This window comes from Macaca fascicularis, chromosome 1 (assembly GCF_037993035.2).
Source record: "Macaca fascicularis isolate 582-1 chromosome 1, T2T-MFA8v1.1".
Taxonomy (NCBI): domain Eukaryota; kingdom Metazoa; phylum Chordata; class Mammalia; order Primates; family Cercopithecidae; genus Macaca; species Macaca fascicularis.
Window position 1 is genome coordinate 36,551,786 of NC_088375.1, and position 13,390 is coordinate 36,565,175.

Here is a 13,390-nt window from a genome sequence, read left to right on the forward strand (position 1 = left end):
GGCTTAGACTTTATGAGGAGGAGATTGGAAGAAAGGGTAAGAGAAAGAGGAATTTTGAGGGACTACAGTGTAAGGAATGACAGAACCAAAGGGCACCTACACATCAAGAGGAGGACCACGGCATGTTCAGTTGATCCCTTATGGCTAAAGCTGAGAAGAGGAACAATGGGATTGATGTCTAGATTGGAAGCTATTTAGGATACAGCTTTAATGCCTTGCCAAGGAATCTAGAATCAGAGGTCGTTGAGTGATTTGAAAAATGATTTTGGCTGCATTATTTAGGCTGGATTGGAGAACCTGGAGGCTCAGGCATCAGTTCTTTCTGTGGTCCAAAGGAAGGTGATGAGCACTGAAGTTGGTGGCTGTGGAAATGAAAGATGGTTATAAAGAACAATGACAAATTGCACTGTTACTCATTCTACCAGGATGTGGTGACTATAATCACAAACATGAACACTTGTTTAGTCACTTTTTTTTTAAGCTGCCCTCACTTAGACTCTGCAGAAGTAGTGAAATAATACAATTGAACCCTTCAGTTCCCTTAATATAAATCTCTTTCTTGCTTGCTTGCTTGATTTCTTTCTTTTTATTTATTTATTTATTTATTTATTTATTTATTTATGTATTTTGTGAGACAGAACGTTGCTCTGTCACCCAGGCAGGAGTGCAGTGGCACTGTCTCAGCTCACTGCAACCTCTGCCTCCCAGGTTCAAGCGATTGTCTCCTGCCTCAGCCTCTTGAGTAGCTGGGATTACAGGTGCTCACCACCACGCCCAGCTAATTTTTGTGTTGTCCAGACTGGTCTTGAACTCCTGACCTTAGGTGATCCCCCTGCCTTGGCCTCCCAAAGTGTTGGGATTACAGGCATGAGGCACTGCCCCCAGCCAGTTCCCTTAATGTAAATTTCTAACCTGATTGAGTGAATTGTTTGTGGCCCTGAATTGATGAATGTGTTCTTCTGAGGCCTCTTCAAAAGGAGAAGTTTTGAAATAAATTTCAAAACTTAAAAGGACAAACTTGGATTGTGGAATTGGACTGTTTTCCTTATCTGAATTTTGGAGCTGTTAGAACTTCTTATTGCATCGATGATTAAAAACAAAACAAAAAAACCACAGCTCTAACGTTTGTGCAAAATGTTTGGATATATTTATATAGCATGAGGGGGAGGATTTTCTTCATTCTAAATGAATGAGCAATACCATTAAAAGTTTATGGGTTGGCCGGGCGCAGTGGTTCATGCCTGTAATCCCAGCACTTTGGGAGGCCGAGGCGGGCAGATCACCTGAGATCGGGAGTTCAAGACCAGCTTGATCAACATGGAGAAACCCTGTCTCTACTAAAAATACAAAATTAGCCAGGCGTGGTGGCGCATGCCTGTAATCCCAGCTACTTGGGAGGCTGAGGCAGGAGAATCACTTGAACCCGGGAGGCAGAGGTTGTGATGAGCCAAGATTGCACTATTGCATTCCAGCCTGGGCAACAAAAGCCAAACTCCATCTCAAAAAAAAAGAAAAAAAAAATTTATGGGTTAACCAGACTTTAGTCCTGAAGGATGTTCTATAGAAAGTAAAAGCCTATTAAGCTGACCCCTTTGTGCCAGAATTGTATTGCATTTGTAGCTAGTTGCATCTGGAGGTGCTGAGGAAATGATTGTCAATACAACTAGATTTCCATATTGCCTTTTATCTCTGCAACCCGAGAAGTGTACCGTTGAACAAGTACTTGAAAAAGTTGTGTGGTTTAGGTTGCATTAGAACTAGCAAAAATCTCTGAAATCTTCTCTGCTTGCACTGCTGTTATCAGTAATCACAGGGAACTGTTTTACTGAGTTCCACACCAAACTTGATACCATCACAATTACATTTTAGATGCACTTGAATTGCCTTTGTTTCAGCTAATAGTGTTGCCTACCCTGGGAGATGATGATGAAACAAAACAGGTGGCGGGGGATAATTGGAATTTGAAATTAACTCTCACTTTCTGCTTCCTTCATGAAATGAACAGAAAAGGAGTGGTTAATCACTGAGAATAAACTTCATTCAGCTGGCTCACTGCAAGGTGTTGCCTTTAGAATACATTGTTGCTCTGATGGGCTGCTTTTGATTATGTTTCCAGCTGTTATTAGGGGAGCAGTATCATGTTTAAGGGGGAGTGTCTCAGCCTGAATCATTTGCTCTATTTTTTTGTATTGCTTTTATTTTTTGGATTAATGGTTTGAGTTGTTAAATGAATTGGAGAGTGAAGCAACATCCTGTTATCTTCTTGTCATCTTTGTCTTACCTCAGTGCTGTGCTGTCTGTAGGCACAGAGCAGAGCAAGCCTGTGCATGTTTTTAAATGGCCTTATGGAGGAGAAAGCAACCTCTCAGGATGCAAATGAGACAGAATTGTATGTTCTTGACACCGTTGCAAAAATCTTGTATTTGGAGTCTTTTAACTTAACAATTGCCCAGAGTGTGGTCAGCCCCATGCTAAAAGGAGCACTTCTTTATGTCTGTGACATGAATATCCTTGTTATGTGCCTGACCATTCCAGATGTAGTAGTGTTGCCATAGTACCAGGTTTTATTAGTTTTCTGGTTATATTCTGCTAATAGCTAGATGGTATGGGAATATTTTTTCCTTTTACTTAAAGTACACAGTTTTGATTATCAATGGTTTGCAGGTATTTTAATTTTGAAAAATAATTGGTGAAGGACTAAGTAGAAATATGTGTCTGGGGTTGTATTTAAATACATGAGCAACGGATATGACACGTCCAGGATCGCTGAGTACTTGGACTCAGAGACAGCTATTACTCTCCTCTGCACCCTCTGGCATTTTTAGGAATTGTTGTCTTACCAGAATGAGAATTGGAAAGTTACCAAATACTGGTGGTTTGGGATATGCAAAAATCCTTGATGGATTTTGAAAGTTAAAAAAAATGAGAGTTAAACAATTATGTATAGCTTGCTCTTTTGTTTTTGTTGTGTTTTTTTTTCTCATTGTTTTGGTTATTAGGCACGTGTAGCCAACCTCATGGCTCCTAGATGGCTTGCATTCCAATTAAAATAGAAATATTTGCTTTAAAATTTTCAGTATATGTAGTGCTTGCTTATTAGTGTCATGGGATCCTTGGGGTGTCATTTTGCCAGTGAGAAACCTCTGTGGCCATGGCCGCGGCACCTTCTGCCTGAATAGTGCTCGTGCCCACTGGGCTCATTCTGCCCACTCAGTCTTGCAGGCTGTGCTCAGCTTGTACTACCAGCCTGGATCCCATACCTGCCAAGGGCAAGCCAGGTGCAGAGCAGCGAAGGGTGTGTGGACAAGCTAGCACGGTGTCTGGCCACTGCACACAGCCAGGCACTCTGGCTGCTGTGGTGGGGTAGCCATTTCCAGGCATAAGCACAGCTGCCGGTTCTGTGTGAGGCTGCAGCTGGACCAGAGTATCACATGCAGCTTCTGCTGCGGGTGCCCACGTCCGGACAAGGGGAACATGGGGGCATCCAGAAACTTGGAGACACCAGGAACTTCAGAACTCCAAAGAGGGCGTCACAGCCCTGGCTTGGGGAGACCCTAGGTCTGAGCTCCCCAAAGGGCCCCAGCTCTTCTCTCTTTCTGATTGCCTACCACATGGTGAGCAGAGGGGGTGTTTCAGCCCTGTTTGCGTTACAGCTCTTTCAGTCCCGCCATTTGGTAGGTCCTGAGTTCTTGTCCCATGCCCAGAAAGAATGAAGTATGCAGACAACTGGGGGGTGAGCATACTGGAGAGGAGCTTCATTGAGCAATAGAACAGCTCTCTGGAGACCCAAAGTGGGTAGTTCTTTCTGCAGCCATGTCGTTCTGATGAGTGTCTAGCTCTCAGTGGAGAGGAGACCCACAGTGGGTAGATCCCTTTTGCATGCAGGTTGTCCCAACATCTGTTTGAGTCTGGCTGAGTCCAGGGTTTTTATGAGCTCAGAAGAGAGGCAGTGTGTGCTGATTGGCCATGGGTGGCCATGGGTGGGCCCAGAAAAAGCACCATAAGTTCTCACTCTGGTCTGTGGACTCTTAACCAGAACTGACAGCCTAGCCCCCATGCCTCAGGCCGTCCCTGGCTTGAAGATGGGGCTTCACCGGAAACGCACCCCTTTCCGCCCAGGAGCCTGCCTCCTGCCACCGTTCATGTCATCCACAGTGCCCAGGCTGTTCATAGCAAGGGATGCCTGCAGGCCTACACTGAACCGGCCTCATTCCTCCCTTGGCCTCCCTCCCATGCTCATTGGTCCCCAAAGTCCAGAGTGGGCTGAGACAGCAGGGGCCTGGTGTATCAGCACTGCCCCAACCACATGTACACCTGGCCAGGTCACAGCATCACCTGGGCTCAGCCACAATTTTGCTCCACCCCAGAGTGGGTGCTGGGAGTGGGGAGAGGCCAGGCAGCAGGAGTGGCATTTCTGAGCCTGTGGGTGTAGCTGTGGCTGGGGGCTGCAGCTGCACCCAGGAGCGTGGGGCCCGTGCTCCAACAACTTGGAAGAGGGCAGGGCTCCCGCCTGTTCCCAGCTCCTGCCAGCTCCATGGAGTGTGCAGCCCTGGCCATGCCTCTCCCACTGCAGCTGGCTTCTTTGCAGCAGCTGCTCCAGATGGGCCGCTGCTGCCATCTTTAGGTCCCTCTCCAGACTAGTTAATTTTAAATTATTGAACCTTCTTGAGCTCAAGGTTAGCAAGCCTAAAAGGGTGAGTCATGTATTAGAGGCTTGCAAAAGATTCAGTGGTGGAAGGACAGAATTTTTGATCAAATTTTGCTTTGTATTTGGGCTTGCAGGAACTGTGGAAGGTGCATCAGTGAAGAAATGGACCAATGTGTATAATCATGGTATCTTCTTGCTAACCATCACCACCAGCTCTCCTTAATAAGTGAGCAAGAGTGGGTCAGGGGAGAAGGAAAAGAGGTCAACATGAAGCTAAAGCAGCGAGTCGTGCTGTTAGCAATTCTCCTTGTCATTTTTATCTTCACCAAAGTTTTCCTGATTGACAACTTAGATACATCAGCTGCCAACCGGGAGGACCAGAGGGCCTTTCACCGAATGATGACTGGCTTGCGGGTGGAGCTGGCGCCCAAGCTGGACCATACCTTGCAGTCTCCCTGGGAGATTGCAGCCCAGTGGGTGGTTCCCCGGGAAGTGTACCCTGAAGAGACACCAGAGCTGGGGGCAATCATGCATGCCATGGCCACCAAGAAAATCATTAAAGCTGATGTGGGTTATAAAGGGACACAGCTGAAAGCCTTACTGATACTTGAAGGAGGACAGAAAGTTGTTTTCAAACCTAAGCGGTAAGTTTTCATCTGGGAAACTGCATGTGCTAGTTGGTTGATTGATTTAACTTGGGATTTATATAAGATTTATTTTATCATCTTCTCTTGGAAGTCTCTTCAGTAAAATAAGAGGGGTAGACTAGATCTCTAAAGTCTTTTCTAGCACTTAACATGAATCTGTGTTTATAGTATCATACAGAATAGTTTTCCTGTGTCCTACCTACTCATTTTTCCCTCTCTGCCCCGGAACACCTGGTAACTCACTGGTCTTTTTACTGTCTCCGTAGTTTTGCCTTTTCCTGAATGTCATATAGTTGCAATCACAGTATGTAAGCCCTTTCACATTGGCTTCTTTCACTTAGTAAAGTGCATTTAAGATTTTTACATATCTTTTTGTGGCATGATAGTTCATTTGTTTTTATCACTGAATAATATTCCATTGTCTAGATGTACCACAGCTTAATTATCCATTCACTTACTGAACGACATCTTGGTTGCTTCCAAGTTTGGGGCAATTGTGAATTAAGCTGCTATAAACATCCATGTGCAGGTTTTTGTGTGAACATAAATTTTCAACTCATTTGGATAGATACCAGAAGCATAATTGCTGGACCACATGGTAAGAGTACGTTTCATTTTGTAAAAAACTGCTAAACTATCTTCCAAAGTAGCTATACCATTTTGTGTTTCTACCAGCAATGCATGAGAGTTCCTGTTGCTCCACATCCTCACCAGGGTTTGGTGTCAGTGTTTCAGACCACAGCTATTCTATACATCTCTCATTGTTTCTTTCACCTGTTTTAAGTAAAGAATTGGGCCATTTTAGTTACCTTAGTAACTAAATATGTATGTTGTTCATGATCCCTTTGGACTTCCTAGGGATCTACAGAGATAATTTGTGTGACAATTCTGTGACATAATTATTTTTATTTATTTATTTATTTATTTCTCTACACAAGACAGCTTGGAGGGTATAGTTAATTTTCTAAAAACGTTTTCTGAGTGTATGAATCTGAATTAGGTTAACATCATGATGGTGATTTGTATTCTTTTGCCAGGAGTTAGTTACCAATGAATATTCCCAAAGTTTGTAATGTCTGAAATCTTTTGTGTACTAAACATTATTTTAATTCCTCAGTAGAACTTTTGAAAAAATTATAACATGACTTTAGATTTCTTTCTGGAGTGGCAGAATAAATGTACGGAAAAGATGTACAAAGTTCAACTCCCTTTCTTACCCAACTATTAGTAAATAAAAGGCAGTCAGAGCATGAATGTATAGGGAGCCCAGAAATCGAAGGGATCACTATTGGTCTGGAACTGAGAAATATATGTCAGTGATGTGGAAATTAGGAAAGTTAAAAAATGTGGTAGACTTTCAGAGAATAAAAATTTGATTGGGACTGGGCTTGGTGGCTCATGCCTGTAATCCCAGCACTTTGGGAGGCTGAGGTGGGTGGATCACTCCTGGGCAACGTAATGAGACTCCATCTCTATAAAAAATAAAAAATTAGCCAGGTGTGGTGGTGTGCACCTGTAGTCTCAGCTACTTGGAAGGCCGAGGTGGGAGGGCAGGAAGATTGCTTGAGTACAAGAGTTTGAGGCCGCAACAAGCCGTGCTCATGCCACTGCCCTCCAGCCTGGGTGACAGAGTGAGACCCTGTCTCAAAAAAAAAGTGGTTATGTGGGCCTGGGATCTAATTTCTGTTTAACGCACACTATTTGCCAGGGATTACACTAAGTACTTTTGTATCTGTTAATCCTTTAAACCCTTATAGGAAGGTTTAACCTTTGTGTACAGTTTCAGTTCTTTTTTCAGAATAAGAAACTGAGGTTTAGAGAGTGTAACTAACTTGACAAGGTCATTTCACATTAATCAGTGGTACGGAAGTTTGAACCCAGATTTGTTAGAGTTGTAAGCAGCTTGTATTCTGCCACACACATGGAATTCACTTAAGTTTGTTTGTTTCCCATAAGTGATGACGTGGAGCACCCATCATCAAAAATCACATTTAGCTTTGAAGTATAGTCTTTGACTTCTTGGCCTGAGAGATTAGCAGCATAAACGGAGTGATGGAAAAAGGCAAACTAAAGATAAAAAAAAATTTGCATATAAAGAGATGGTCAGGCACACTGGCTCACACCTGTAATCCCAGCACTTTGGGAGGCTGAGGTGGGCGGATCACTTGAGGTCAGGAGTTTGAGACCAGCCTGGCCAACATGGCGAAACCCCATCTCTACTAAAAATACAAAAAGTTAGCCGGTCGTTTGGTGTGTGCCTGTAATCCTAGCTACTCAGGAGGCTGAGGCAGGAGAATGACTTGAACCTGGGAGGCAGAGGTTGCAGTGAGCCGAGATTGCGCCATTGCACTGCAGCCTGGGCAACAGGAGCAAAACTCCATCTCAAAAATATAAAATAAAATAAAGAGATGAGTTGTGAGCATTTTGTGTTTAAATAAGAGGAGATCCAGCTGGATGCAGGGGCTCACACCTGTAATCCCAGCACTTTGGGAGACCGAGGTGGGTGGATCCCCTGAGGTCAGGAGTTCGAGACCAGCCTGGCTAACATGCTGAAACCCCATTTCTACTAAAAATACAAAAAATTCGCCAGGCGCGTGCCTGTAATGCCAGCTACTCTGGAGGCTGAGGCAGAAGATTCGTTTGAACCCAGGAGGCAGAAGTTGTAGTGAGCTGAGATCGTGCCATTTGCACTCCAGCGTGGGCAACAAGAGCGAAACTCTTGTCTCAAAAAAAAAAAAAAAAAAAAAAAGAGATCCTCGTCACACCCACCACTTGTACACTAGGGAATTGAAGGGGAGATGGGACAGCAGGAAGTGTGTTAGAAGACAGATATTCCCAAGAGTGTGCAGTGTTAAACCAGGTACTTTGCAGGATAGGCTTGAAATGTTCGGACAAGATGTAAGTGGAGGGAGGAGAGGCCAGACTGATGAGTAGGGGAGGTAGCAACAGATAAATGCATAACCTTAGTCACTTCTTGCTTCATCTTATATCTCTTACTACCACTGCAGCCTTCTCATTACCTCCCTCCTCCAGACCATCCTGGAAACCACTTCCGTTCTTCCCCAGAAGATTCATATTATCACTTTGTTCCCCAGCTTTAAACCATCCAGGGACTTCCCATTGCCCACCAGACAAAACCCAGCCTCCACAGCCTAAGGTCAAGCCCCTGACTGTCTGGTCTCCCTCTCTCTGCTCAGCATTATCCTACCTTTGCTCTTTGTTTCTGTCAAACTCTGGCCCCGTGCTCCCCCATCATCTCCTAAACAGCCTGTGTCCACTCCCAGCTCCAGGGCACTCTCCTCTCCAACTCAGCAAGGTTTTTTTCGGCCCCTGCCATAGGTGTTAACTTTCTTAGTCGGTGTACATACTGACTTGTGCTGCTTTATATTAGCAACTATCGCAGGCTGGGGAAAGTGGGTGTAAGTTTAAGTGCTTGCAGAAATTGACTCTAGTCCCTAAACACCCAGCAAAATGCTGTTCTGACCCCTAGGGCTTCAGAGGCTATTTTGTCCTGGTGTAAGTGCAGATTAATGTCCTTGGTCAGACTCTGACGTCCTTCAGCAGAAGGATAGGAATGATTTATTGGCAGTTACTGTATGAATTTTGCTGCTCTGTCAGTGGCTTAAGATGGATCACTCTCTGGTAAGAGGAGAATCTAAGTCCTTTCTCTAATAGCCACTTGTGGTTTTAACATTTCTGGAGCCTGGTTATCCATGTCCTACTCTCAGGGATACAAGTTGCGTACAGCATAGGTAGATGATATATATAGGAATACAGTGACACTTTTATTTACACATTTTGCCTTACATTGTAAGTAAGGGTAATTTTTTTTTTTTTAATGTAGCTATTTCCATTCTAGAAGTAATTGATTTTCACAGGCAAAAACGGCAGTTATGTTGGAAAAAGAACAAGAAGGCAGGGGCCTAGGAGCGGCTACGTAGAAGTGAATGAGTAATCTTAGGAAGTACTAAAAGGGACCTTGGAGATCAGCTAGTTCAACTGTCCATTTTACAGGTGAGAAAAATGACATCCAGAGTTCCGTATTTCACATAACCAAAACATGTGCTAAGGATTCAGGCCTGACTTCAATGTAGTTCTTTTGATTCTTACTCCTTTTCTCTTCCCGCCGTCTTTTCCTCTCCTGCCCACTCCCGAAATTCCTGTATTTCTCTAAGCTTTTGCATTTTACTCCGAGCAGCCTTTAGATGGATTGGAAAGCTCTCTAATGTTTCACTGAAAGGAACGTACTGCACTTCACCACATACCTTCCTGTGGCTGCCCTGGAGTACTAAAAATAAAGTATTCAAGGATAGCCTACAGCTGTAGTAGAGAGAACAGTACCTGAATAGTGTCAGCTTTTTGCTGCAGTGGTATTTCAAATTTGACTTTTAATTTAGAGGTAGCTAATATAAACCTTTTAAAAAATTATTCCTAAGTAATCCTTTGCACTAGGAACAAACAAACAAATACATTTGGGTATATTGACCATGCTAAGAAGAAACTGGTGTGCAACCAGATGGTGATCAACGTGGCTGTCTTCTAACAAATGCTTCATCATTTTACCTTGAAGATATGTTTTGTGGAGATGATTTCACTGTATATTCTAAGGTCATTTAAGTTGAGGTTCACTGCCTTTTATACTGTTTTCCACTTCCCTATTGCTGTTTTAGCATGGGAGAGCCAACTATCCTTAGTGGAACTTTTCTTCTCCATATCAGTCTCAATTGATTTCTATTTCATAGGTCCATTGTAAAGTCTAAAAGGTCTCCTTTAGATTCGGGAAATGCAGGAGACCAGTAGAGAACATAGGTGAATTAAGTGCTTTTTTTCTTCCCAATTAACACATTTAAATTCTATCTTTTAAAATGATTAGTAGAAAGAAATATGCCAGTCTTCATTATCCTTTGCTTATGTCATGCATATGATAGAAAATCATCAGAATGCAGTTTAAGAGGAAAGAGACCTTAGAAATTACTTCTTAGTCCAGTCCCTAATATTGTAAATAAGGAATCTGAGACCCAGAGAAGAGAAAAGTTTTGCTCAAGCTTACCCAGTCAAGTAATGGCAGCCATACCCACTTCCCACTGCCAGTCCAGGACTCCTTGTACATCATAAACTTAAAAAAAAGAACAAGAATGGTTATTCAAACAACTTTTTTCAAAAGCACCATTACCTTCCCATTAATAAAGATTGAGTTATATCAGACCATTTTCCCCCAAATTTAAATTTCTCTTATAAGCTTTGCCACAGCCATTCTGGTAAGCAAAAGTTTTTTGTTTTTTGAGACAGAGCCTCACTCCGTTGCCCATGCTGGAGTGCAGTGGCACAGTCTCGGCTCACTGCAACCTCTGCCTCCCAGGTTCAAGCGATTCTCCTGACTCAGCCTCCTGAGCAGCTGGGATTACAGGCATTCACCACCACACCCGGGTAATTTTGGTATTTTTTAGTAGAGACAGGGTTTCACCATGTTGGCCAGGCTGGTCTTGAACTACCGACCTCAAGTGATCCACCCACCTTGGCCTGCCAAAGTGCTGGGATTACAGGTGTGAGCCACCGTGCCTGGCCAGCAAAAGTTTTAATTACACGTTTTTCTTCATTTCTTCAGGTCAGTCTAATAAACGTTTTAGTAGACATTTATTAAGCACCAACTATGTGCTTAATAACAGTGTGCTGGTGGTACAAAGACAGTCCTTGTCTTCTAGAAAACTACCTTGTATCTGTACTTAAACTACATCAAAAGCCCTTTAGTGGGGCAAAATGACATCTTCCGTGTTTTGTTCTTAGAATGATTGCTGACGTAGATAGAGAATTCTAGTTTCCTTCTCTACCTCATCTTCACTCCATCTACCGGCAATTCATGCTAATCCACAGTTGTTCTCAGGGTTGACAGAGAAGGTGACTATAGCAGAATCAGGCTTGCTAAAGCTCGTATTCTACCACTTGTGCTGTCACCTGTTACTGGTGTAATCCATGTATACATCTGTGCTTCCCATTCACTTTGCAGGTATAGCCGAGACTATGTGGTGGAAGGGGAACCATATGCCGGTTATGATAGACACAATGCAGAGGTAGCAGCCTTTCACTTGGACAGGTACGTATGGTCACAGCAGGTTATGTTCATTTTGTTTACTTTCAAATATCTTGAAGAGGACTCATGGACTCCTTCAAAAGGATGCAACACTAATAAGTAACTTGTTACCCCTTTTAGATAGCTAATTGACTAGTTCCATTACACTTGTATGAGTCTCATAATTTGGTTGGCACTGGGAATACTAAAGTATTTTAATTCCGTGCTTCTTTAGGTCATTTCATTTCTGGCCTGCTCTGTTATTATCATCAGTGAAGATATTCTTGGTAAATAAACTTTGAACTTAAATATCTGAATTGAACTAGTCATTAATTGGGCCTAGCCGTCCTGTTGTTTTGTTATGTATTTGTTTTAAGTAAGTAATGCTGACTTATCCCCATGTGCTGGAAACATATAGCATGAAATATATTATGAGTTTTATTGTTCTTTATACAAACTATGCACAGCTTCAAAAACCAGAATAATTACAAAAGGAAAGAGCCGGGCGCAGTGGCTCACACCTGTAATCCCAGCACTTTGGGAGGCCAAGGTGGGCAGATTGCATGAGCTCAGGAGTTCGAGACCAGCCTGGGCAACATGGTGAAACCCTGTCTCTACTAAAATACACAGAATTAGCTGGGCGTGGTGACAGGCACCTGTAGTCCCAGCTACTTGGGAGGCTGCGGCAGGAGAATCGCTTGAACCTGGGAGGCAGAGGTTGCAGTGAGCCAAGATCGTGCCACTGCACTCCAGCGTGGGTGACAGAGTGAGACTCTGTCTTTAAAAAAAAAAAAGAAAGAAAGAAAATAGATGTGAATTATAAGTTTGTAAGTTAATTAGGAAAACTCTATTTTTTTTTTTTTTTTTTCCCAGCAGGTTACTAGTCAGGAACCTTGCAGCTGAACTGTCTGGTATCCCAGTTACTCTGCTGACCAGCTCTTTCATCAGGCCATATTGGCCAACTTTAAAAGAAATTGCTCACAATATTTGTTTTAAAAAATTAATTTATGACTGATGCAGTGGCTCATGCTTGTAATCCCAACACTTTAGGAGGCTGAGGTGGGTGAATCACTTGAGCCCAGGAGTTCCAGACCAGCTTGGTCAACATGGTAAAGCCCCGTTTCTACTAAAAAAAAATACAAAAATTAGCTGAGTGTGGTGGTGTGTGCCTGTAGTTTCAACTAGTGGGGAGGCTGAGGAGGAAGGATTGCCTGAGCCTGGGAGATCAAGGCTGCAGTGAGATGTGATTACACCATTGCACTCCAGCCTGAGCAACAGAGTGGGACGCTGTCTCAATAAAATAAAATAAAATAATAAATAAATAAATTTTTTGAGACAGAGTCTCACTCTGTCCTCCAGATTGGAGTGCAATAGCCTGATCTTGGCTTACTGCAACCTCCACCTCCCGGGTTCAAGCGATTCTCCTTTCTCAGCCTACGGAGTAGCTGGGACTACAGGTACATGCCACCACACCCAGCTAATTTTTTGTATTTTTAGTAGACACGGGGTTTCACCATGTTGGTCAGGCTGGTCTGGACCTCCTGACCTGAGGTGATCCGCCCACCTCAGCCTCCCAAAGTGCTGGGATTACAGGTATGAGTCACCACGCTTAGCCTAAAAATGAATTTATAAGGAAACCAGAAAAAAAAAAAAGATGAAATGTTTGTCTTTTTCTGAATTAGGATTTTGTAAACATAAAAGCAGTAACATAAAAATCACAAATTCAATAGTCTTGACTAAATAAAATAATGAACATAAGAAACAGCAAACAAAATTTAAAAGCAAACAACAAACGGAGAAAACACTTGAATCTAATATAATCTGAGTATTAATAGCCTTAATATGTATTTATACAAATCTATATATGTATGTTAAAACTCTGTTAGAAAATGGGTTAAGAGCACAAACACTATCAATTGCTAATAAATATGTGGGGGCAGGGGGAAGTACATCCTCACCAGAAATTTTTTAAAATTCAGTTGAGATACTGTTTTTACCTGTTGAAAATGGCAAAGCTTAAAAAAAAGA

General features: G+C 42.8%; 1 protein-coding gene across 3 annotated transcripts in view; it reads left to right on the forward strand.

Annotated features, from left to right (window-relative positions):
* The window catches only part of FAM20B (FAM20B glycosaminoglycan xylosylkinase), a 49,297-nt gene that overhangs the window by 12,186 nt on the left and 23,721 nt on the right, over window positions 1-13,390 (forward strand). For all 3 annotated transcript variants that reach the window (XM_045393324.2, XM_045393315.2, XM_074024688.1), the window contains exons 2-3: window positions 4,783-5,292; window positions 11,300-11,386. In XM_045393324.2, the coding sequence (XP_045249259.1) occupies window positions 4,916-5,292; window positions 11,300-11,386 (464 nt within the window). In that variant the 5' untranslated portion in view covers window positions 4,783-4,915. The remainder of the gene's footprint in view (window positions 1-4,782; window positions 5,293-11,299; window positions 11,387-13,390) is intronic.